Here is a 25,184-nt window from a genome sequence, read left to right on the forward strand (position 1 = left end):
CACTCCCGGCCTCTTGCTGCATATTTTATTTGTTTGTTTATTTGGTACTAGGAATTGAACTCAGGATCCTGTACTTGCCAGGCAGGCTCTTGTGCTACTGAGTCATATCCCCAGCCCTCCTCCTGAAAAATTTTAAGCCATCTCTAGATGTATTATCTAAGATAACCTGAACTCTAAGCAAATCACGCTGCCTTGTTTAAGAAGTGAGCACAAGAGGGAATGTGTGTTTAGTACACACATAATTTATTTTTCTAATAGTGACAACTCTTGGCTGGTTGAGCTATGGCTCTGGAGAGCCGGCTGTCACTTCCCCTTCCCTCCTTTGCGCTTCCTGGCAGGACACAGATTTTAAGTAAATCATACACTTCTAGCGCCACCCCTTTGATGGAGCATTTATGTTCTTGGGACATACTGATGGATTTACAATACTGTCAGATGCACAGGTATTGTTTAGTTTTGTCCTAAAACACAATTAGGTGCCTGCAGAGAAAGTGAACACCATGCTAGACAGCCACTAGGGGGCGCCTTGCAAGCTTCTAGACAAAGCCTTAAATATATATCACACATCTCCATCAAAAGTCCAGGCAAGGCATGACAGAGGACAGGCTGCTAAGAACCAGTCTGAGTTCCTGCTCTCCACAAATGGATACATCTGTTAAAGAAAGCAGACACAGGCAACTTCCTCCCGCAGGGCTGGAGATTCACTGCGGTTAAGAGTTTTCTGCAGTGTCGCCTTCCAGGCCCAAAGTATGTAACTGCTGCCGGGAGACTCTGCAGAACAAATCCTCATGCTGCCAGAAATGGCTCTGTGCCTTTGGACTACGCACGAGCAGAGTTTGTATTGGACAATAATCAGTGATGAGGACCCCCTCTACTGCCCACAGGTCACACCTGGAGCTGTGGGGACCATTTTTTCTTGCAGCATAATCTGGGCAGCCAGGGAGCCCTGTGCTTGCCATGCACATGGCCTGTATCAAGTGGCAGGATGGAACCCAAGGCTTTGAACATGCAGAGTGACACTTCAGCCCCACTGAGCTTCCTATTTGGAGTTCTCCTGCCCCTTCACTCCTGCCGAGGTCTCCCCACGGCAGCCTCCCAGTGCCAACTGGGGTTGAGAATTGCTGATCTTTACTAAATGTTTGCTCCACAGACACTCAGCGGCACTCAGCAGAGTGTGAACCAGAGTTGTGGAATTTGAGTCTGCACTACAGAGTTGGGAGGGATTGCTCTGGTCAGGGACTTCTGAGGTCAGCAGGGGCTTGAAGAGGTGTCAGGATCTCAGCCACAGCCTGGGGCCGCTCTGCCCCTACAGGGGTGAGGGGCTCCTTGGGACTTCAGATCTGAGCCTCAAATGTATTCAGGGCACTAAGCAGAAAACTCAAAAGTGCTGGCAGCACAAAACAGACCACACTTTGAAACACGTGGCTACAATTAGGGGGAGGTTTTCCATTTCAGGGAAACTGGAACCCACCCTTGGGACCGTACACTCCTCTGGGGCCCTGTGACGTGGGCTTCACCGATGCAAATACCTGCTTTAGCAGCAGAAAAGACCGGCTGCGCCCATAAGCCACACAGCCACAGAAGGGGCCATTGCAGGGAGTCAGGTACCCCTCGCCCATCATCTGTGGAACCACAATTTAGTGCTGAGCAGGGCTGGTCTGCAACCTCAGCTGCCAGCCTGGGCCACCCACTCTCCTGCAGAGGGGGCAGCTCCAGATCCTGCAAAGGGGATAGGGGACACTGCCCAGTTTGGGCATGACTGGGGGCACACCTGGAGGTGAGGACAGCTGCCTGCCCCTCTGTTACTAACTCTAAACCAAAGTGTTGCTTTGCTCTGGGGGAATGCAGGGCATCCTCGGTAGCAGCGCGGTGGCTTCTAAGTGGCTCTGGCAACTTGTTCCCACAACCCCAGTGCGCTCATCATCCTCCCGCCAGAATGAGACGGGATGGAGGCCAAGGAGACAAACCCAAACCCTGGACCGCTATAATAACACAGCAGAAAAAGGACAGTCTGGCTCAACACAGCACAAACTGCCTCTCCTCCCACCCAGCAGGGTCCTGGGGTTCCTCAGGAGTGGCTGGGTCCTCAGTGAGAATCCTGATCCTGGGATGTGGATGGCTATGAGGGCACAAGTGTAACAGAGTAAACAGCCATCTGTCAGGGTGGCACAGGGTGAGGGCACTCCCTAGAACAGACAGGGAGGGCATGACCCAGCCCTAAAAGGGAAAACTCAGTCCTGGTGACCTCAGGTTAGGGGCTAGGGTCGTTAAAGTCACATCTGGTGACACAGGCCTGGGGAATCTTGGCTGAATCAGGAGCTTTGTACTCAAGCCAGGCCTGAACTCCCTGGAGCAAACAAAGCTGCACCCCTGGGCTCATGAGAAAGGGTCAGCGGGGTTGGTCATGCACAGCCCTATTCCTTCTCCCTTAACTGGATAAGCACCTGGGTGATCCCAGTTACAGCTGCTTCCAGGCTATGAGATATGGTGACAAACATCCCAGGGGTTTCCATGATAAAATATTCAGCTACTGACACTGGTGCATGCCTGTAATCCCAGCACCCAGGAGGCTGAAGGATTACTGTGAGTTCAAGGCCAGCCTGGACTACATATCGAGACCCCATCTTACCCTCTCTCTCCAAAAAAGATACTGCACTGCTATGGAAGGAGCTAAGATTTGCAGGGCTAGCAGATTCAGAGGAGCCTGAAACCCTAGGGACCTTAAAACAAACCCCCTAGACCTGACTTCACTGTATCTGTGGCTACTCACAAGCAGATATTGTTTTTAAACAGGAAAGATAATGAATATTATTGTTGTTTTTTAATCTTTAAAGCAAATTTTTTAAAAGATTAAAAATAAAAACCAGGGCCTCATTCATTTTGGTGATACAACAGTAAGTTATTCTAGCAATGGAACTGTTCTCTAATGAAAAGTTTGTAACTTTTTCTTGGAAAAAGAAAATGTTGCGCCAGGGATTTAGCTCAGCGGCATAAGCTCCTGCCTTACAAGCACAGGGTTGTGAGTTTGATCCTTGGTACCAAAAAAAAAAAAAAAAGAGAGAGAGAGAAAGAAAGAAAACATCTTTTACATTGTCATTCGCCAGTATCAGTGAAATACTAATTATGCTAGGGGCTGCATTTCAGCTTTGTGTTATATCTGAATCCTAAACTTTCTATCATGATTATGTACTATTTTTTAATCAGACAAAGTCAATATACTTTTAAAATTAAAAAAAAATTAAAACTGCAGCTAACCTTTAAAATGTCCAAAAAGGACCCTACTAATTGCTTGGTGGGTACAGGATCTTACAATTTTTGTAGCCCAAAAGAACTGGTGGCTATGTAACATTGAATTACAAAATGCCACTGAATCACTCATGGTACAATGGTTAATATTTGAGCTAGTGACACTCGGGAGTTCCACACTTGCCCAGCACACAAAGTCTTGGGTTTAATCCCAGTGCTGGGAGTGGGAAGGGTTAATATTTTTGTTTTATGAATTTCACCTCAATTTTGCCTGTAATCCCAGTAGTCTGAGAGGCTGAGGTGGGAGAATTGCCAAGGGAACAGTCCAGCTTGGGCAATTAGGGGCTTAAGGAGGTCCTGCCTCAAAAACAAATAAATAAACAACAGGCTTGGGATGTAGCTCAGAACAAAAGCCCTGGGCATCAATCAGTACAGCAAAACCAAGCCGAGCCTCTCCCTCGGTGTCATCACCTTCTCCATGCAGCAGCGATGGGTCTAGGAGCTCCATCATGTACTCGATCTCGAGGTCCAGTTCTAGCATGTCACACTGAGCGATGACGTAGGTCAGGACGGGCAGGAAGTCGTCAGCGCCGTACATCCTCCCTGGAGGAGGAAGAAAGGGTGGGGGATTTTTATTTATTTTTCTTTCTTTCACATCCTACTTGCTGCTTCTATTAGACAGCAAGGAGTCATCCTGGGAGAGATGTGCTTTTTATAAACCAGGGTGGGTATTTCTGGAATCCAGGCGGCCTGGGAGTCAATTAAAACACTTTAGAGTCTCTACTCACTTTTAGGACTTAAAATTATTCACTAGAACAGAGTAGCTTTAAAAAGCTTACCCTTCAGTGAGTCATTTTTAAAATTATTTCTTTTATAACTGCTACTGCTGTTTATCTCTTTTTTTGGAGACAGGCTCTCTACGTAGTTCAGGCTGGCCCGAAGTCATGACAATCCCTCTGCCTCCAGAGGGCTGGGATCATAGGCATGTGTTACCACACCCAGCCAGGGAATCATATTGAAACACATTTACAAAATATTTACTTGTGTTGTCTTTCCTATTGCAACAGTGACAAGAGCAAATATCTCTGGGAGGCTGAGGCAGAAGGATCAAAGGTTGAACCCAGCTAGGAAATTTAGCAACTTAGCAAAACCCTACCTTGAAATATAAATAAATAAACACACAAATAAATAAAATTTTTATAAAGGGACAGGGATATATCTCAGTGTGAAGATCCTAGTTTCAATCTCCTGGACCAGTAAGAAAAAAAAAGGCGGGGAAGGAGATGTGAATTGGGAATGAAATGCTCTGTAATTTTTTGAAATGGGCCAATTCAGGATACGTTGAATATACACTGGTTAACAGCAAGAGAGGCAATGTGTTTTAGTCCTTACTTCTAATGCTCTTTACAATGGTGGTCCTTAGCTGGGGGTGACTTTGCTCCCCAGGTGACACTGTTGGGAGACATGTTGCACAGCCGCAGTGGGGGCGTGGGGCCGATGGCACCCAGGACAGTCTGAGGGTCCCCCTGGAAGCAGGACGTCCCACCCCTAAGAAGATCCTAAGAGCAGCACAGAGGTCACAACAAGAACACGATCCTGCCCGGACGTTACTTTGGAGCTTTGTATAAGTGATTTTGTGAGTGGCAGAAAATGTACCTCCTGTCTGTGGAATGTGCTCGCCAATGGTGGAGGCCTTGCTCATGGCTCTCATGGCCAGCCCAGGGCTCGCAGCCTGAGGTCTCACCCTGCAGTCCACAGCAGCACATGTGTTACTGTGTGCACCACGAGCCTGGGTGTTCTCTGTGTCTGTTAATCGGTTTCAACCCAAGTTAAGCTGGTAATAAGCCTCAGATCCCATAGCTTGGCACTAGTGGCCTAGTGCCCAGGCATCACCATGACTTCTGTATCCATGGTAAACGGCACCGAGCAATCCAAAGGCTCGCTTTCCACTATGTTAGTCTCTGGTGGGCTCTAGGGACACGGCACCAAGCCTCCTTCCCAAAATGCAGTAATGACTGCGGCTAAAATTCCCACTGCCCAGGGCTGCCTGTCAGTCGTCCCTGCTAACTCTGCCGTGTGCAGCAGCAAGTCCTATCCAACTCAGATGCAGCAGGCACAGCTTACAGGGTCAGCGATGGTAGCCAAAAGGTCCCGCAGTTAACGAGCCCTTATGCAGGGGAAGGCTTTGAACACAGACCCCAGAGCCAGTTTCCCCAACCTCTACTCTGAACTGAATCTTTAATTAGGTACGAAAATAGAGTCACCTTTCTCTGCCTGATTGATTAGTGCTGTTATATCCTCTACACGTGCAATTCATTCACAGATGCCAGAGTGACACTCATCGGGTCATGAGCTGCTGGGTGGAGCAGGGATGGGCTGGCAAAAGCGGCCTTACCTGAGTTGTTTTCCATGACTGTGTAGATGAGCTTGCACACCCGCAGCAGCAGCATCACCTTCTTCTCTGGCGAGTACATCTTCTGCATCGTCATGAACTTGACCTTGATCTTCTCCACATCCACCAAGTCCGGTGTTGGGGCAAAGACCCCCAGCTCCTGCGGGTTCCGCTGCCGCACGAGCTGCAGGTTTTCCTTGAGCTGCTTCCATGAGCCGTCGGCCACATGGAAGTCCCTCAGCATGGCCTCCACGTGGCCCTTGAGTGGCTTCAGGATGCACTTGTGCATGGCCTTCTCCAGTACCACGTCTGCCAAAGAAAGAGCAGTGCTGTGACCCTCATCTGCAGAGGAGACCCACCTCATGCTGGTGATGCCTCCTACCAGCTAGGAAGATGGCTTCTCCCTAATCACGTCTACCTTGCATCAGATTGTGCAGGAAATGTGTTTGTTTGTGTTACTTTACACCCTGCTGTGAACACAGGCAAAGAATTTTTAGAGGACATTCTTTTAGCCTACCTCATCCACTCACCTTTCCTGCTGCCAGCGGAGCAAGTTTGTTACCTTATAACAAGGGCTCAGGAGCCCTCAGAATATTTTTGAAAAAATAAATTCAATGAAACACATAATTTGGATTCTGGACCAAACAATCTTTTACAGTAGAGCCTTGGACCACGAACTTAATTCTTTCCACAATTCTGTTGCAAGCCAAATTGGTCTCAAACCAAATCAAAGTTCTCCCTGAGGTCAACAGTGAACCTAATCATTGAATTTCATTTGTTTCACAATGGTTTGCAACCAGAACCATGGAAAGAATCAAGTTTGTGAACCGAGGTGCCACTGTACTTCACTGGTAAGGCTGATGAATAAGGTTTGCAGGTAAGGTAATAGTGTGACCATGGCCTCAGCATTAGTTTTCTAGGTTTGATAATTCTTGTTGTACAACAGAGGGTCTGGCTTTTACAAAATCTGCAATGAAGTATTTAGGTGAAAAGAGGCATGAGGTCTGTAGCTTATTCTTTCGTGGTTCAGAAAAAGGAAGGACATATATGCCTGTGTGCATATGTGTACCTGTATGTGCATGTGTGTGTGTGTGTGTGTGTGTGTGTGTGCATGTGAAAGAGAGGGGAGAGAAACACAGGATGAAGCCAATGTGTCAAAGGGCTAACAGTGATTCTGGGAAGGCGAGACATTTCTTTATATAATTTGTGCAATTTTCCTGTAAGTCTGACATGATTTCAAAATTAAAAGTTAAAGAGAAATTAAGTGTATTTCTGCTCAGAGTTAGGAAACACCTTTAGGTGTGGGTGGCCTTCTTGTTCCCCTCTTTTTTGAACGGTTATTCAATAGAGTAGCTATCTTGGTCAGTAACAGAAACTTGCAGACCTAGGTGGAAAGTTACTTACACGACGAGAAGCTTGCTGCTTCTGCACAGTCATCAGATCACTTGAGTTCACAGCAGTGACTACACCTAACGTGACACTTTTATGTGGTTCTACCTCAGAAGCCTACAGATGCACTTATGTATATGATTTGAAATGGTGGGTTGATCTCTCTGACTTTTGAAATTGCTAACACTGGATCAGACCACAGTGATCCAAATTATTATCTATTATTAGAAGTCCAGGGACACAGAGCAATATCAGCCACATGTACAAACACTGAAAACAATTTTCCTGTCGCCTGGGGTTAAAACTGAGACCAAAAGTTAATGCTCTTCCCGCAATGATCAGATTTCCAGCCCAAGTTTTCCTTTGTTCCCACTTCCATATCCTACCCAGGAAATCTCTTGGTGGAAATTTAGAGATCCACAGCAAGAGAGGTTATGAAGTGAGAAGGAGAGCAGAACAACACACCCACTTTACATTGGATGCTAAAGCAATTCCCTGGTTTGCACTGGTCGTTTCGTGTTCATGAACTTGTGCAGATTCGTGGCATCTCTGACTTCACCGTATGTAATCGACGTCACAGTCAGCACTGCTAATTCAGATGAGTGCCGAGCTCGGCCTGCCTGGTGCCATCTAACCCTCTCGACAGCGCTGCCACTGCTGCACAGCCCTAATACCACGCCTACATTATAGACGAGACCCCGAGGTCGAGAAATGCCTCAGGGCTTTCTTGAGGCCACATAGCTACTGGAAACAAACATTCTGACTGTTTTTTAAAGCAAGTGATCTTTTCATTCTAAAGTTCAAGGTGCTGTGTAAACACTTGTCATTTTATTTCTCTCATGCAAAGGCTCTTGCACGCTCCATTTGTGATTACCAGGGACACTAACTTTGCTAGAATGAGATCACCAAGAAGGGGGAAAAACTTGCTGATTACTGAGGAGTGAACAGGAATGCTGCTGGCAGTGCTATTCGTAACAGCTCCCAGTGGGAAAAACTCTACACCCTGTCTGGTGGACAACTGGCTGCGTACATTCTTACAACTGGATACTATGACGGAATTCAGACAGCAGCTTGCATCCCTGGCATCTAAAGGAGCCTGCTCAGCTCTCCAGAGCTTGTGCTCATAGCTCTGTGGGAGGGGAGCAGGATGCAAGCACCTCCTGCATCCATGTCTCACTCACTTGGATCGCACTAACCTGGGTGCGGGAAGTCAGGGTGTCAGTCACCCTGGGAGGGACACAGGACCACTCTGGAGGGAATGGAGATGTCTATTCTGGATCTGAGTGGTTGCTATGGGGCCACTCAGATGGAAGGGGACGTACAAATGCATAAAAAGCTGTTCACCTTGACAATAAACTGTTTATGTCCATTGTGGGGGCCAAGTGAAGCCTCTGGAACCACATCAATCACAGTTTCAAGGGGCTGAGGACTGGCCCAGGATGTTCATCTCTGACGTCAAGAGCAGCCTCTGTGCTTGGGCTCCCCTGGGCCAGAGTGTCTCCAGACTCTGAACTCTTCGGGGGTGGGAAGTGGCACAGCTCGCTCCCAGCAGGCTGGGAAGCATCCCTGGCCCCTCGTCCTGGTGGCCACACTGGCTCTGCTTCTCTGCCAGGAGAACTGAAACCCTGAGAGCGGCCCAGCATCAGTACCCGAGACGGAAATGCAATCACTGGAACCAAAACGTGAGCCCAGTAAGTCCTCCTGGTCCCTCCTTTTGGCACCTGCCTTCCCTGCTGACCTGAGAGGTCACTTAGCTGAGCTACACGGCACAGAACCCTGCTGGCTCTGCTGGACACAGCAGATCTGTGCGTGGCTGCCCCAGAACAACAGTAGAAGTGACTTTTCTGGAATCTGGCCTTGTGGGGCTCAAATTGATTGGGCCCACCTCTCTTGGCCTGGTCAGGAGTCCTTGGGTGACCTATGACATCTGAAGGTCACAGACTCCACACTGTCAGCACAGGAAAGCTGCTGCTCTCTGAATGCGTTTCCAGGGAGGAGCCACAATGTTTAGGATACAGGCGAGGCACAGGTAACTCATCTCCCCTGCCTCTAGCCACCTCTGCTACCTCTGTCACTACCCTGAGTCTTTACCCCACGAGCACCCCTAAACCCTAACCTCAGGGTGGCTCTGAGAGCCAGGGCTCCTGTCTCCTTATACTTTGGTGGCCTCAGGAATAAACTCTTTTGCAAAACTGGCTTCTGCAATTGGCCCGCCAAGCAGTGGGAAGACAGGCCCTATGGGGTAACAGTGCCAGAGGTTCTGAAACACAAAAGGGCCCTGTAACCCTTCTCCTAGTGCCCTCTCTCCAGCGAGAAAACCCTAGTTCTGTCCCAAGGCAGAGGAAAAAGGATTGCGGGTGCATAAGAAACCAAGGCGTTCTCAAAGAGGGACCAGGGCTCAGAACAGGAAAGGACAGGGCAGGGCCAGACTTTCTGCAAATTGCTACTTTCAGTTGTTTTCCGGCTGTTTTCCAGCATCTCTGGCTCCTTCAGTTCCCACACAACCACTGTTTCAGACTTAGAACAACAGGATTCCAGGCGCTTCACATATACCGACTCTTCGACTCTTAGACCCTGTTACACAGGAGGAATGCAGAACTCAAAGAGATAAAGCCAAACAGCCAGCGAGAGGGAACCACCACCTGCAGCCACAGCCAAGGCCACAGCCACAGCCAAGGCCACAGCAGGCGCTCTTCACCCGAGTCCTCAGGCCCCATGCTGCCCTGCAAGCGAAGACCCAGCCTCGCCTGGAAGTCTTGAAACCCTCAAAGACAAGTGAGTAGGGGATGACGTTTTCCTCAAGATTACTGAGTCTTTCCTATTCTTCTAATAACAAGGACACACTATAGGATTGTCTGAACTTAGCATTTTGGGTTTTAGAAACCAAATGCTAGCTGTACTTTGTGGTCCTTACCATAAGCTCAGGCTTTTTGTTGGTTTTGTTTTTCATTTCTGTGGTACTGGGGATTGAACCCCGGACACTGAATGACCAAAAATGGAGACAAGCTTGAAAATCTGTGTACAGATCACATCAACTGGTTGCAAAGGTCATCTATGAAGGGGAAGTGTTTACAGCACCTGGCCAGGCATGCGATCCCCTGGCCTTAACGCGGCAGTGATAGGAAATAAGTGTGCTCCCCGCTCGACATGAAGTGGATCCCCATTGCCCCTTCTGCAACAACTGACTCCCTCTCTGATTAAGGAAAGGAGACAGACACTGTGCTTTTTCCTTTGCCCTGACCTGCCGAAGTCAGAGCTCAGATGAGGCAGTATCGTAGTCTCTAGTAACACATGGGCTTGTTAGCAGGGTATTATGGTGCACGCTTGCAATCCCAGCACTCTGGAAGGCTGAGGCAGGAGGATCACAAGTTCAAACCCAGCCTGGGCAATTTTGACGCTATCTCAAAATAAAGCAGTGGTGGCGAACCTATGGCACACATGACACAGTGGCCTGTTTGTATTATTAAAAGCTCTAAAAGGTTCACCATCATGGAAATAAAGAATTAGAAAGCTCAGAGTGGAGAGCTGGTGAGTGCTAACACAGCAGAAGGTAACAATTAGTATTTTTCAGGGGACACCAGCAGCATCTAGGGTTTATACAACATATCCTGGCAGAGCATCCCTTCTTTGGACTGTGCGGGACCACAAGTGTCTCAGATGCCGCAGCTCCTGAGAGCTGGGAATATTTGCAAAGACTGTAGTATGAGCATGCCTGAGATGAGATCAAAAGCCGAAACTGCTGGGGTATATGACGCAATGCTCCCAACCTGAAAGCCCTCTGGATTTCAGATTTTCAGATAAGGGATCTTCTCATCATAGAAATAGAAACCAATGTTTGAGAATAAGACAAGGGCCTTTTTGTAGGAAGGTGAAATTTAAACATTTATAACTGCTAATGCTTACTGGGTATTTATCTGTGCAGTTCCTTTTCTAAGATCGCCTAAATCATCTCGCCCACCCTCAAGTCAGCCCACGAGGTGGGAACCACTGTCATTCTCTTCTACCTATGTCTGGGATGGAGGGAATGCAGCCGGAACCAGGTGGTCCCTGCTATGGGCCAACCTGGGCTCAGCTTAGTGGGACTGTCTCCTGAAAAATGGGAGCCGAGTGCTGCTTCTTTTCCTGCTTGCTAACACAGTGTTCTCGGCTCTGTGGTCCAAGGTGGATCAGAGGTAAAGGGGAGCATTTGCTTCCCGGGGCTCAGCACCTCAGATCCATCAGGTGCATGAAACAACCATTCGGCTACATGGTCCCATTTCTCTACTTTGTGTTCTCCAGGAAGCTGACACAGACACAATCAAGAATTCAGGAGGAGACCTCAGGAAGGACAAGGAGGGACAGTAGAGCATGGCTGCAGGGTGCCAAAGTGCTAACTTTCCAGCCTCCAACCTCCCAGGAAGAAACTGAGGCACAGAGCTACTGAGACACACGAGCCAGTGCTCGAGGTTTGGCAGCAGCCCAGGGAATTCAAGCCTGGCGGTGCCACCTGAATTCTTCCAGGCCCCCACGTACTCCTGGACTAGTGCAGACAACACCTCATCCCGGGACAGGCAGCTGCTGAGGGAGATGGAGGCAGCACCCGAAAAGCCCTGACCGGACTGCTCAGTAAAACACCCACTCCTGGCCCCAGCCTCGGCTAAGTCTGCAAGGTGTGGACGCTCGCAGCTAACCACCCAGCTCACCCTGCCAGCCTGCAGCGCACCTGACAGTTTGTGACCCTCAAATCCTCAACTGTCCTTTGCGGCCCAGGAACACTGCTGCAAGGGCAGGAGCGGGTGGTTCATTTGCTTTGCTTTCAGCCTTAATGGGGTTTGTTTAGATTTGAGTGGGAACTGAAAGTGCTTTGATAAATTACTGAACAGCCTTCCAGCTTCCGACTTCTTGGTCTGTCTGTTGGTCTGTCTCTCTCACTCTCCAGACTCCAATCTTCATTTTTCTCATCTCCTGTGATCCCACCCTGAGGGACAAAGACCTGGGACAGAGGGGGCCCTCTTGGTTCTCCTCGACCTCCCCACCTTGCTCTGCTCACCGCAGTGCCTCTGTGTGCAAGTGGTTGTATTTATTTATTTACTTTGACACAGGAGATGGAACCCAACGGCTTTCTGTCACTGAGCTACACCCCCAGCCCTTGTTATTTTCTATTATAAGACAGGATCTTGTTAAGTTGCCCAGACTGGTCTGAAACTCAGGATCCTGTGCATGCTCACCCCTGCTACTCCTAGTGTTTTGTCACAGCCTCATTCTGTCCCCTTTGAAGCCTGGAAACCCCGGAGACATATGGGTTCAGGAGCCTTTGTACCCTTCCAAGCAGTGGGCGTTGAGAGGGGAGCCCTGCCTACCCCATTCTCAATGCACAAATCCAGCTGGCAGCCCACTGCCACTGTGCTGCCAGGAAGCATCTCCCCTGTTTCTTGAGGGACCCCATACCCTGGCCAGTCACACAGGTCCCCAGGGGGCTACAGCTGGCATCGATTTTGATGAGTAGGCACCTGGGCTACAGAAATTGTGAAATGGTTTGGCTCTCATCCTGCCTAGGGGAGTTTTCCAGGACCTTCTTCTCCCAAAGCCCAGCATCCTTTGTTGTCTCCTGACAGAAGTCCTGGGGGGTCAAAGGTGGCATCCCCAGCCTCCAATGGCCCTAGCACAAATCTAGCACACACAGTGTGCTCCAGAAGCACTTGCTGGACCCCACAGAAGCCCTTTCTTTGGGTGCCTCCTGGTCCTCGTCTTGCAGGACATAGCATGTAACTGGTCGCTGTGTCCTTCCCTGAGGCAATGGAGACGCACGTGTCGTACGTGTTTTCGGTACTGGGTTTGCTTTATGGATCACGGGCAATGTACCCTGCGGCTCATGACTGTATACAAAAGAAAGAGCACTGTGTTGACAAGGATGGTCTCAGGACGGGTGCAGTCATCCCAGGTGCCTTGGTGACTGGGGCAGTAGAGGTTTCAGGCCAGCCTTTGGATGAGCAGGAAGCAGGGGAGGACATAAGGAGAAAGGAGGTGAGGGAGGAAGGGATGGAAGGGAACAGCCCAGCAGAGCAATAAAGATGGTCCCCAACTCGAGGGCAGCAGTGACGTGGGATGTGCTTTGGTTGTGTTGCACAGGTTTCCTGCACTCACATGGAATTCTAGGTAAGGGATCAGCTGGGCTGACCACAGTGTCTCCAGGAAGAAGCCAGGGCAGGTGGGGAGAGAGTTCTCCAGGGGAAACCCACCTTTTAGCAGGCTCCTCCCACTGTGGGTGGAGCTCAGTCCTGCCAGTTCCTTCTTGGGGATCCCTGCAGGCCTGACTTCCCTCTCAGTGACCCAGGTGCTGATCCCCTGTGCACTAGCTGCCCTTGGGACAGCTCAGTGTTGCTGGCACCTTCTGTCCTCTTCACCACTTGTGTGAGAGCTGGGAAAGGTGCAGGGAAGGGTCACCACATGTGGCACCGGCCCTGCCTGTACCATACCCTGGCCTCGCCAAACTTCTGTTTCCTTCTGCAAAAACAAGGAACAGATGGTTGTGGTGTGCGCACCTGGCAGGGAGGCTGAGGCAGGAGAAACTAAGTTCTAGCCCAGCCTAGCAACTTAGCAACATAGTGAGGCCCTGTCTCAAACAACTAGAAAGAGCTGGGGATGCAGCTTAGTGCTAAGGCTGTGGTTCAGTCCCCAGTGCTGATCGCCTCACAGGATGATAATAAATGAGGTGTCACGAGAGATGTGTCCACCCAAATGCTGACTCTGCTGAAAACACAGCCCGCTTTGCCCTTTGGGTCTGCAAGCACTGCAGCCACAGATTCAAGAAGCCCTGGACTGAAAATATTTGGGAAAAAACAAAAAATAATGCAATAAAAAATACGAACAAAAAAGAGTACAATAAGAACTATTTACAAAACACCACCTCACAGCAGAAATTCTAAGCAGTCCGGGGACAGCCTACATTGTGGGAGAGAGGGCAGCATAGGCGCTGGGCAACACCAGACTCATCTAGGTGGGAGGCCTCAGTGCCCGTGGGTTCAGAACTGAGGGAGGAGGAGACAGTGTGGCCTCAGTTGCTGATCTCTGACCCCGTGGCCAGCCAGGCCCTGCCATAAGCTGTCCCCTCTCCCCTAAGGAGATACCCTCACTGGAGGAGGAAGTACAGCGGGGCTGAGGTCACACTGGGACCAGTGAGGATGCCTCTGGCCCTTCTTGGAGCTGGCCAGTCGGGTCCCATCTCTGGCAGGGTGGCGGGGTGGGAAGATGCTGGACCTTCTTCACCAGCCGCACTGCCCTCCTGAGCCCGGGAGCCAGCGTTTCTAGTGGAGCTGGAGATCTTAGGCCCCAGGGTTGGAAACTGTCTTTTGGTCAAACTAGTAGGAACCAGTGGGTATGCCTGGCTGGAATCCCAGCTTCTCAGGAGGCTGGGGCAGGAAGACTGGGCAACTTAGACTTCCATTCAGAAAAACAAAACAAAACAGAACAGAAACACACAACACACTCAGCGTGATGCTCTATCATCAGTTATTTAGCCATGGGGTGGGGGTGGGGGTGGCTTTATGTGGTTTTTGGTCTAAACTAATTTTCAAGGATAACACAGAGGCCTTCTCAGTACACACAGAGGCTGACCTGTCTCCTGTGCACCCGTCCCTAATTCCACAAGGGTGCGCTCCTTCCAGGAGGCAGGGTTGGAAGCCAGAAGACCTGAGGCTTCCCTTTGTCTTTGGCACCACTGTGCCTCTCAGGCCACACTTCTCAGAGCAGCGCTTTAAAAAAAAAAAAAAAAAGACATAGGTGGCATACATCTGTAATCCTAGCACTGGGGAGGCTGAGGCAGGAGGATCACCTGGAGTTCAAGGCCAGCCTGCACTACATAATGAGACTAGGGCAAAAAAAAAAAAAAAAAAAAAAAAAAAAAAAGGAAAAGAGACAGTGGTTAATTCAGGGGCTGGAAGTATGTTATGAACCAAAACGCTACAAGCAAATCACATCAGATTTTAAACTGATCTGAACTAAACTAGTTATGACTATTCAATGGCTGGGAAATCAAATCCACTGCCACTCTCTTTTTGTGGGGGCAAGAAAAAGGTCTCTGTGGCTCAGGTTGGCCTTAAACTCCTGGGCTCTTGCCACACTCCTGCCTCAGCCTCCCAGGTAGCTGAGCCTCTATTCCAGGCTCAATATTCCTTCCAATGCGTGCTCTATTCCCTGATGTCTAGTCACACTTTTCAGTATGTCTATATTAAAATAAAACGAACCAAAAATAAAATAAAAATAAAACGAACCAGAGGTGGTGGTGCACCTCTATAATCTCAGCACTCAAGCAAGCCAAGGCAGGAGGACCATGACTCATATCCAGCCTGGGAAATTTAGCTACTTATCAAGACTCTGTGATTGAATGAATGAATGGAATGAATGAATGAATGAACAGACTGGGGATGTAGCTGAGTACAAAATGCCTCAGCTCAAGGCCCAGAATGTCAAATAAGAAAACCAAACAAAAAGACACTTGGAATCACAAACTGACATGCTCTTTGAAGTGCATGGGAGCTGAGTTTAAGAATACGTCATTTTTCTACAGTTAAAAGTGCTCTTCAGAGAAAATACACATTTTGGTTTATGGCAGTTACATTTTGTTTTCATTGTCAGCTTTTGGCTGCTTTCTGTCACTCTTGAGACTGCAGTGGGCAGCATGAATGAGGCAGAAAACGCAGGATTACTAATATTTTTGGAGTTGGAGAAAACTTTGTTTTTTTTTTGAAGCAAGGATTGAAAATGGGGATTTCCCAAAATTAATGCCAAGTCAAAAACGAAAATAAAAATCCATTACTAAAATGAAAACAAATAACCACAACATTGCGACAAGTTTGGCAAAGAGCAGATTTCTTTACCAGAAATCTAGGAGGTGAATTTCTCCCACTGGCTGAATAAGACCCAAGCAAGTGCAGTATGGTTCAAAAATCTGCCAGTGTGGAGCAAAAGCTGGTGTGACTGGAACATCACACCTGCCTGTCTGGTCCTCGCCACATGGGCACAGTGAGAGGGAACTGACCCTGGGCTTTGTGTGAAGCCTGCACAGCTTTGTTCTCTCATGAGCACTTGGGAGAGGGAGGGGGCAGCTGTCCATCCAGGAAGCCCCTTCAGATCAGAGAGAAGGGACAAGATTGGGGATACAGCTCAGCACTACAGCACCTGCCTGGCAAGCACAAGGTCCTGAATTTGAATCCTAGTACCACCCCTGCCCCCCAAAAAGAGAAGAAAAGCAAGCAAGCAGGCAGGCAGGCAGGCAGGCAGCTAGCTGGGGTTTCGCCCTCATGGACTGAATCCCCAACCCAGTCAGTCACAAGATGACAGGCGACTTGAGACCCTCACTAGGAGAGCTTGGGCAGAAGTGCTCCAAGGGCGTCTAGGACAGCACAATAGAGCTGCAGCACAGGACACGGCCCTTCCCAGCAGCCTTGCCCATTGCCTTTGAGACTGACTCACTGTTTGTCACTTCTAACAGCTTAGAGAGGGCGGGAACAGCCTGTGGCCTGGCACCCAGGCAGAATGGGAGTGGGGAGCGGTTTGCTTCGGGCTCCCTCCCCACAACTCTTCCCCCCGCAGCTGAAGAACCCTCTTTGAGGAAGACATCTTGCGCCAGGGCCAGGCTGCAGTGGGACATGGGACACGGGATTGCTCTGCAGCCTAAGCGGGGAGCCACCTGCTCCCCTCTCCAGGGCTGTGGAATACAGGTTCTATGATCCAGGCCTTGGATGAAGATTCCTGCACTCTCACTTGGAGCTGTGTCCTCCAGGGGTTATGGGAACAGGGCAACGGACCAGCTTCTTTCAGAGGGCAGAAACTCAGCTGCTGTCCTGGAAGAGCCTCATCAGGATTCCCGTACCCCTATTCAGAGGAAACAGGAGGCATGGGGTTCCCAGGACAGCTTTCAAATCCAAGACTTTGCAAAGGGAGCAAGGTGGAGTGGCGTCCTCTGCATGGGACTCGGAGCACCTCCACTGTCCCTGAACGGTATAGACAGAAATATCCAAGCCTGCCACAGTGCCACTGCCAGAGGAAGCCCGGTAAACCAGCGGGGCTTCCTCTAGGAGTGTGCAAGACCCATCAGGCTGAGGCTGCATCCACTCAGAGTCCCGGTTGAGCTGCCTGCACAGCCACAGGTACGGCTTTCTAGGAACCACAGTCACATCCTCCCTCCCTGCCACAAGTCCCTCCAGCTGACTCGTGGTCCAGTGTACTTCCCTCGACTTCTCAAGTCCAGCACTTCTGCTCTCCTTTCAGACCAGCATGGTATCTGCATGGGGAAGCATCAGGATGAAGCTTCAGGCAAATGTTGAAAACTCCCAAATCAGTCTGGGCAGGGTATGGTACACCTGTAGTCCCAGCCACTCAGGGCTGAGGCAGGAGGATCCCCAGAGCCTGGGAGTTGGAGGTCACCTTGTGCAAGAGCACAATACTCCGTCCCCTACACAAACAGCTGGGAGTGATGGGGTATACAGGCCTGTAATCTCAGCTGCTCTAGAAGCTGAGGCAGGATTGTAAACTGGAGGTCAGGATGGGTAATTTAGTTGAGACTCTGTCTCAAAACAAATGTTTTTTAAGGTTAGGGGTGTACCTCAGTGGTATAGTGCTCCTAGGTGCCACCCCCAGTACCACCACAAACAAGTGAAACCAAAGACACACAAAGAGCTGGACAGTGTCTCTGGAAGTCAGGCTCACACTGCCACAGAGGCCTCCATAAGGACCAGGCTTCTGCACGGATCCTGCAGAGAGTTAGTTGTAGAGAGCCACAGAGGCAGTCGGTGGCAGCAATAGCAGAGTTAGGGCAGAAAGATAGCTCTCGATCCCATACAAGTCCAAGCACAGTGCTCGCTGGCTAAGAGCTGGGGCAGTGGGGGCAGATGGCAGGTGGCTCCCTGGGCCCAGCCCTGCCTTCCCCACTCACAATGAGTGCAGGTGCCGCTTTCTCAGGGTGACCTGAGGACCAGTCTAAGCAACCAGACAAGCACCGCTCTCAGGAGGGGAGAGGTCTGGGATGTCGGGCTCCCTTCCTAGCCAGGCTTGGATGTTAAATTGAGAGCTGCCTCCCGCACAGCAGCGAGGGTGCAATTTGCAGCCTATTTGGTGGAGAAAGGAGGCTTTGAGCACTAAAGGCAAATGCCCATCTGAAGGTAATTATGAAAGGGGCTGGGAAGACTTCTGGGCCTGGCTGTCTGTGTAGCCCCTTTCCTGAGCTGCAGGCCCTGCCGGCCACATAGCTGGGGCCTGACGTCACCTGCTGGCTGTTCCCAGGCCAACAGGAAGCTGGTCCTCAGATCCCGGGTGGAAGTCCCTGTTTATGCTCAGCAGAGCTGGTCTCATTGGAGGGGCTCTGGGTGGGGAGCAGCCACTGGCATCCAGCGTGGTGTTGGCGGAAGGAAGGGTCTTCAATTCAGGGCACACGCAAAGGCACATTCCTTTCAGCCACTCCATCTAGCGACACCCTGGCTCTGACCACGCCCCTGGTCAGCCAAATGGTGAGAAAACAAACAGGCTTTGATTCCTTTGTGAGTAAATCAAAGACAGCTCAAACTCACTTGAAGAGAGAGAGAGGGAGCTGGAGGGAGACCACTCTATCAAGCTGTTTACTACTTTCAACAAACAGATCTGATCAATCCAAAAGAAGAAATAAATGTGGGGTTAGCTTCAGAACCTCTGGAAACACTTAGAAGCACTTCTGGCAGCTGCTGCCGGCTACGTGATGTCTCTGAAGTTAACCTTTACAAACCAACCTTGTGAAGTAAACAAAACAAAGCAAAACAAAACCCTTCGATACTCTTGCCTTGGAAAGGGAAAAAAAAAAAGACTGCTTGCCAAATTCAAATTTAGCTTGGCAAATTCCCTGCCAAAGTAACCATGAACAATCCAGCCCTTGAGTGAAGTTATAAAGAAAGTATTTCCCCTGACTCTGGGGAGAACGCCTTTCATGTGACCTCCAAACCATGCTACTTGTTTTAAAGGTACACCAAACAAACTTGTCTGTCCCATTTTTTGGTGTTTTCCTTGCTCCAAAACTATTCCAGGCATGGGACTGCAAGGTCAGCAGGGTGGATACCCTGGGACAGGACCGGGTCCCAGGAATTTAGGACACAGACCCTGTTCTGCTCATGGAGGCCAATGCTTGCACTCAGGGTGCAAAGGTGGGGTGCTATCACCTCATCTTCGCTTTCTAAATTCAGGCTACCCCTTGTTGACTTCCCAGACAGCAGCACAAAACCCTCACTGCCTGCCAGGGGACACCGAGGCGCCTCTCTCTGTGTGCCCAGACTACAGCCAACAGTAGCAGAGATGCTGCCTCTGAGTGGAGCCGCTCTACAATCCCAATCCACTGCTCCCCAAAACATTTTCAAGCAGCCACCCCCTGAGAAGATGCCCACTCACACTGGGTGGAATTCTATGTGGTCCTGAATTTCTGGGTAAATCTCAACCATGATGCACAGCAGCTCATTTCCTGGCAGCACCGGCCAGGCTACAGGAGAGGAAAACAAAGCAGCTACTCACCTATCTGGTCCTCGGGGATCAGTGACTCGATGGGGGGGTCCAGCTCCGAGCTCTGGGCCAGGTAGTTCTTGACCTGGGTCATGAACTGCCGGATGGTCTGCAGCATGTCCGTGCTGGACACGTGGCACTCTCGGTTCTCCAGCAGGAAGCTCACATAGTCCTGCACCAGGCAGCCAAAGTAGGTGCACTTGTCCCGGGACAGCTCCGCAATCCTGCGTACCATGCGCTTCTCGGGGGTCATGAAGGAGCTGAACACCCCGCTCACCTTACGCAGTTGGGTCTTCACCAGCTTAGGCAGCACGAAGGAGCTGTGCCGGCTCTTTTTGGACTTGATGGGGGGCGCCATGGTCTCCTGGTCGCTCTCGCCCTCGTAGTCCTCCAGGCTGCTGTTGGTGTCCCCCTCGTAGCCGTCCAGCGGCATGCTCCGCTCGAACTCCAGCGAGTCGGAGGAGGAAGTGGAAATGCTCATGTCGCTCAGCCTCTGCCGGCCCCCATGGCACAGGGGCCGGACTGCAGAGGCGGGAGGAGGCTGGGCCCTTGTGCAATCGCCGGCGGGCGGGGCCCCACCTGCGCTGCCAGCTGTGCCCTGCTCCGGCTCCGGTTCCAGGCCAGGGCCGGGCGCCCGGGCAGTCAAGGTCTTGGCGCTGTTCTCCGCCTCCAGGAAAGAAGCCTGCTTCTTCAGCCGGGGTGGAGGGATGGGGGTTGGTTTCCTTCCCAGTGTGGCTACGTTCTCCTGCACGTCACAGCCAACTGTCTGTGGCATGCCCAGCCGGGTTTCAGTCCCAGACAGCCCGGGGCTGGGGTGCAGAGTCTGGACAGCGGGTGGTGGAGGCCGGGGTGGCGGGGACCGAGGCCTCTCAGAGCCATTTGCCGGTAGAGTCCTTGCGCTCGGCCGCTTCGGGCCGGCCCCCACGTCCTGGCTGTGCACTTGCAGAAAGAGCGGGTTAATGAAGCACAGGGCCCCGTTGGTCTGGCTGCACTCCAGCTCTGAGGGCGTCCTGGGCTTGATGGCGTGCACCCCGTTGATGAGGCAGAGCTGGCGCCAGGGGGCTGGGTAGAGGCCGTCAGAGGGGGGAGGCCTATGGGGAGGTGGAGGGTTGGGGGGGTTGCTGTCAGCGGAGGAGCTCCAAAAATCTGAAAGTCATTATCAGTGAACACAAGAATGTAAATACAGTGCCCTGGGCCGTTCCTTCCTTCAGAAGTCAGAGAGCCCACAGCTGGAGGGGAGGGGAGGGGAGAGGAGGGCAGGGCCGGGTGGTTTTGCTTTTTTTTTTTTTTTTTTTTGCTTTTATTGCATTCCCTTACTGGAAAGGGCAAACTGGCTGCCAGGCCGGGGCTGTGAGTTCACAGGAGGCCCCAGGGGCCTCTCACCTTCAAAGCCCTTGAGCAGCTAAACACAAAGGCACATGCCTGTAAATTCAGCACTCCAGGATGCTGAGGCAGGAGGATCAAGACCAGGCTGGGCTACATAGTCCAAGGTTAGCCCAAAATGTGCAGTGAGACCCTATCTCAAAAAACCAAAGCCCTGGGGAGAAGCTGGCTTGCTGTACCCAGGTGCATGGGAAGGGATACTGAACTGTATGGGGATAAACTCAGGAAAGGCCCCTGGGGCTCCAGGGCAGGTTGCTCTCTAGCACCAGGCCGGCCCTCAGGACCCTGCCGCCCTATCCCAGCAGTCCTCCCAGGATGCAGACACAGAGGCAGGGATGCAGATGTGGGGTGTACTTGGCCACCAGGCAGCTGCCAGCCGAGGCCGACTTCCCCTTTGAGGGCAGGGCCAGCAGCTGGGTCCGGGTATTACACAATGGGCCTGGCTTTTACACACTCAGCATTAATCCAGAATCCGACAGGGCGAGTACAGGTGTCATCAGCAAAAGGTCAAGGGAGACAGCGTATGCAAATAGGACGGCAGCTTCAACCCCTTATCCCTGTGGTTTGGGTTCTCTCCTTCCCAAATCCTAGCACCTCCGGATCCAGGCTATAAATAGCTGCGCTCCATGCCCCGTACTCCTCTCAGACAGGCCCTGGCTTTCTTCCTGTGGTCTGTTCTCTCTCCTGGGGGCTGGAGAGGGGGACCTGGGAGCCAGGGCCCTGCTAAGTTTGTGCAGTGACAGGTAGGCCAATGGCACCCTGGGAGGCCTGCATGGCCTCACTACCTTCCCCCACCTCCGTACCCCCAACCTAAGGTCCAAGGGCCACAAGGACCTCTGAGCACCAGAGTATGTGACTGAGGAACTCTGGGTTCAACAGTACCTAAACGGGAAGACAAGCTCGGCTCCATTAGTAGGAAACATTTAGTGCCTAAGGGTGCTTTTTTACTGTGAATTTTTTAAAAAAATTTTCATTCATTCATTCATTTTTGAGGTGGGTTCTCCCTATATATTTCAGGCTGGCCTTCAACTCCCGATGATTGTCCTGCCTCAGCCTCCCCAGTGCTGGGATAATAGACATACAACACCAAGCTCTTCTTCATTGTTACTTTCATTGGAATCTAAGTTCAGACTGCATGTTTCTGACTTGAGGGCTACGAGCATAGAAGAACTCTGGGATCAGATACCTAGTGTGAAAAGCAATGTAAAATATACTTTTAATACATTTTTGAATTTTTTTCTAGTACTTGAACCCAGCACCTTCACATGGAGCTACACCCCTAAGCCCTTTCTTCCTTTTTTAGTCTGAGTCTCACTGAGTTGCTGAATTGCTAGGGCTAAATTGTAGGGCTCAAACTTGCGATCTTTCTGCCTCAGCTTCCCAAAGTATCACCATGTCAGGCTTTTGCGGTTTTTTTTTTTTCGTACTGATAACATGATAAAACAATCATAGTTTGGATATTATATAAAATAAATTATTAAATTAATTTAGCATGTGTTGGGTTTTTTTATTCTTTTCCCCCTTTTCTGTTCATGTTTTAAATGTAGTCACAAGAAGATGTCAAAGTCCTTGTGGACCTGCCTGGTGCTTCTGTGGGTCCACACGGCGGGCTTTGGAGAACCCAGTCTTCCGTCTCCTGGGTGCTTTGGGTTTGCCAGGGCTGTAAGACTTTCAGGCCCCATCAGGCCTGGATCCTGGGTTTGCTTGCCTGTCCTTCATTCCCAAAGACCCAGAGCATTAGGGGTGAGTGACCTCATTAACCATTCTGAGCCTCCGTGTGGCCACAGCACCTGCCTTGTGGAGGAGCCTAGGAAAATATTTCTTGGCCAAACAGTGAGGTGCAGGATCTTAAATGCACTGGGTCAGCTGGGTGCGGGGATGCACACCTGGAACCTCAGCACTCAGGGGGCTGAGGCAGGAAGGTTGTGAGCTGGAAGCCAGCCTGAGCAATTTAACAAGTTCGAGTCCAGTCTGGGCTACACAGCGAGATCTCCCTCAAACAAACAAATAACATATAAATCAGTAAAATACAGTGGCTCCACCTTAATGGGGTAATGAGCACACTAGGACTCACCAGCTGAGTATCTATTTGTTAGACTTCATTTGCTCTGGTGAGTCAGCAGCCACCAGAGCAAGCTCATTTTGCCTTTATCTTTATATGACACAAGAGTTGTTGTTTAAGGAAGTCCTTTGGTACTAGCATTAAGCCTGGGCAATATGTAGCCAACAAGCCAGAGAAAAGTGAGACCCAGTGGATGCCAAGACCCCTATCACTAAGGGCTGGGGTGAGCTCAGTGGTATCACACCTGCATAGCATGCACGAGGTCCTGGGTTCCACTCTCAGCACTGCCTGTTTCCCAGCATTTGGGAGGCTGAGGCAGGAGGATCACTTTGAGTACAAGGCCAAGCCTAAACTACATAGTGAGACCCTGTCTCAAATTAAATAAATAAATAAATAAATAAATAATAAAAAGGAGAGAAAGCCCATACAGCCGTAATCTGGCCAACTGCATTAACACCAGGGAGTACATTAATCTCTTCAAAGGTGTGCAGAATTAGCCCCTCAAGAAGGCACATGGCTTTTCAGCAGTGACAACTCTCTGCTCTGCCTCTGCCTCGCTCTGCCTGCTGCCGTCCTAATACTCAGAAGGGCCGGGTACATAGGCCACTCCTCAAGCCTACCTGTATCTCAGAAACTCGGACTCCACAGGCTTCTCTGGCCAGGGAGGCTCCCTCAGCCTGACACCCACTTTAAATTGTTCAGATTACAGGAAAAGTCAAGGGGGGTGTACATAATTTCAACTGTCTGGGTCAGGTATCAGTTTCCAAGGCTGTAGAAATCCTGGTCCCGAAGCTGTCTCCAAATCCCATGGCCCCTGCTTGTGAACCTCATCAAGGAACGAAGCCCCAAAATCTTAGGAGAAACCCCTGCCACACAGCAGGGAAGCTCGTGGAAAAATGAAGCTTGCAAAAGCCAAGGGCGAGCTGTGTGACCCGATCCTTCCCAGCCACTGCCTGCCAGGATGGAGGGAGGCCTCTGGGGATGTCGGCAACAGGGCAGAAGGGGAAGCCAGTGCCCGCTAGCTGAACAAGGTCCCTGGCAGGGTGGAGGTGGGGAACGCAGACTGGGGACATCTTCCTGTCAAATCCCTCCAGCACACGAGTACTGCCTACACCCACTGGGCCTGTGTGGGAGAGATGCGCTCTGTGCTGGGTCCTTTTGCCTCAGTAGGGCACCACCAGAGGGGAAGTCCCTGATCCCAGCTGGGCCATACACATCCAAACTCCAATATGTGGGTGGAACCAAATTATCGAGAGGAGAAGCTGGGGAGGTTTGGGGATGACCCCTCAATCCCGGTTTTCCTAAGAGCTGCCTGAACATTGGACCTGGTAAAAGAATCCCAGAAAAGCCTGACATGGTAGTATACACCTGTGATCCCAGGATTCAGGAGGCTGAGGCAGGAGGATTGCTGTGAGTTCAAGGCAATCCTACACTACACAGAGAGACCCTGCCTCAAAAACAGAAAACAAAAAACTTCCCAAAAAGCAGAAAGTGTGATTCTGGGACCTCACAGACTGGAGGATTGGGTTTGACACAGCTCAGAGCACAGATTTTGTACAGAGCCAACCACTTACTTAGTCCCAGTTGGGCCAGTTCTTCAAGCTGAGCCTCAGTCTTGGCTGTTGAAATGGCATAAGGCAACTTCAAGGTGAACGGCAGGACATCCCTGATTTTGCAGAGAAAAAGAACACTCATCATCGCCTGTCCAGTTCCCGTCTTTGTGCTCACTTCACCTGGGTGAAGGGTGGGCACCAAGCCGAGCCCGGCCGAAGACAGAGCTCGCACCACACCCTGTCCTGAGACACTTGGAACGGCCGCAGTGGAGCCCACTTGGTTCCAGGGCCTGTGGGGTCCAGGGGAGAGGAGGCTGGACATAGCTGCTATCTGCACTCAGCATCGATGATACTTGCAGTGGCACCCGCCCCGCCCTCCAGCTGGGGACCCGCACTTGCTGATCGGCCAGGTGCCTGTTGGTGTTAGGCGCCAGCTCCCAGAGCTGGAATGCTCCATGCTGCCCTACAGCTCGGCTATTAGCCCCTTGCCAATCCGGAGGTGCCCGTGAGCAGCTGCCAGTCCGCCTTGTGACACTTTCTAAGGAGAGCCAGGCCTCGTCCAATGCGTGCAGAGGCAAAACTTTCTGTATCCCAGGCTGGGGCTGCTCCAGTTTCACAGCCAGCACACTCGGAGGGCCTCAACCTATCACGCACACTGTGTGTT

The 25,184-nt window shown here is 50.8% G+C and overlaps 1 protein-coding gene across 9 annotated transcripts in view; it reads right to left on the reverse strand.

The window, feature by feature from the left end:
• Positions 1-25,184, reverse strand: part of Rin2 (Ras and Rab interactor 2) — a 170,100-nt gene that overhangs the window by 4,336 nt on the left and 140,580 nt on the right. For all 9 annotated transcript variants that reach the window (XM_003476376.5, XM_013159807.3, XM_013159811.3 and 6 more), the window contains 4 exons: positions 24,542-24,633; positions 19,535-20,668; positions 5,642-5,947; positions 3,718-3,849 (listed from right to left, as the gene is read on the reverse strand). In XM_003476376.5, coding sequence (XP_003476424.2) covers positions 3,718-3,849; positions 5,642-5,947; positions 19,535-20,668; positions 24,542-24,633 — 1,664 coding nt within the window. The remainder of the gene's footprint in view (positions 1-3,717; positions 3,850-5,641; positions 5,948-19,534; positions 20,669-24,541; positions 24,634-25,184) is intronic.

The sequence above is a fragment of the Cavia porcellus genome, unplaced genomic scaffold (genome assembly GCF_034190915.1).
Source record: "Cavia porcellus strain 051 isolate PalLab524CR breed Dunkin Hartley unplaced genomic scaffold, mCavPor4.1 scaffold_5, whole genome shotgun sequence".
In the NCBI taxonomy this organism is placed as follows: Eukaryota; Metazoa; Chordata; class Mammalia; order Rodentia; family Caviidae; genus Cavia; species Cavia porcellus.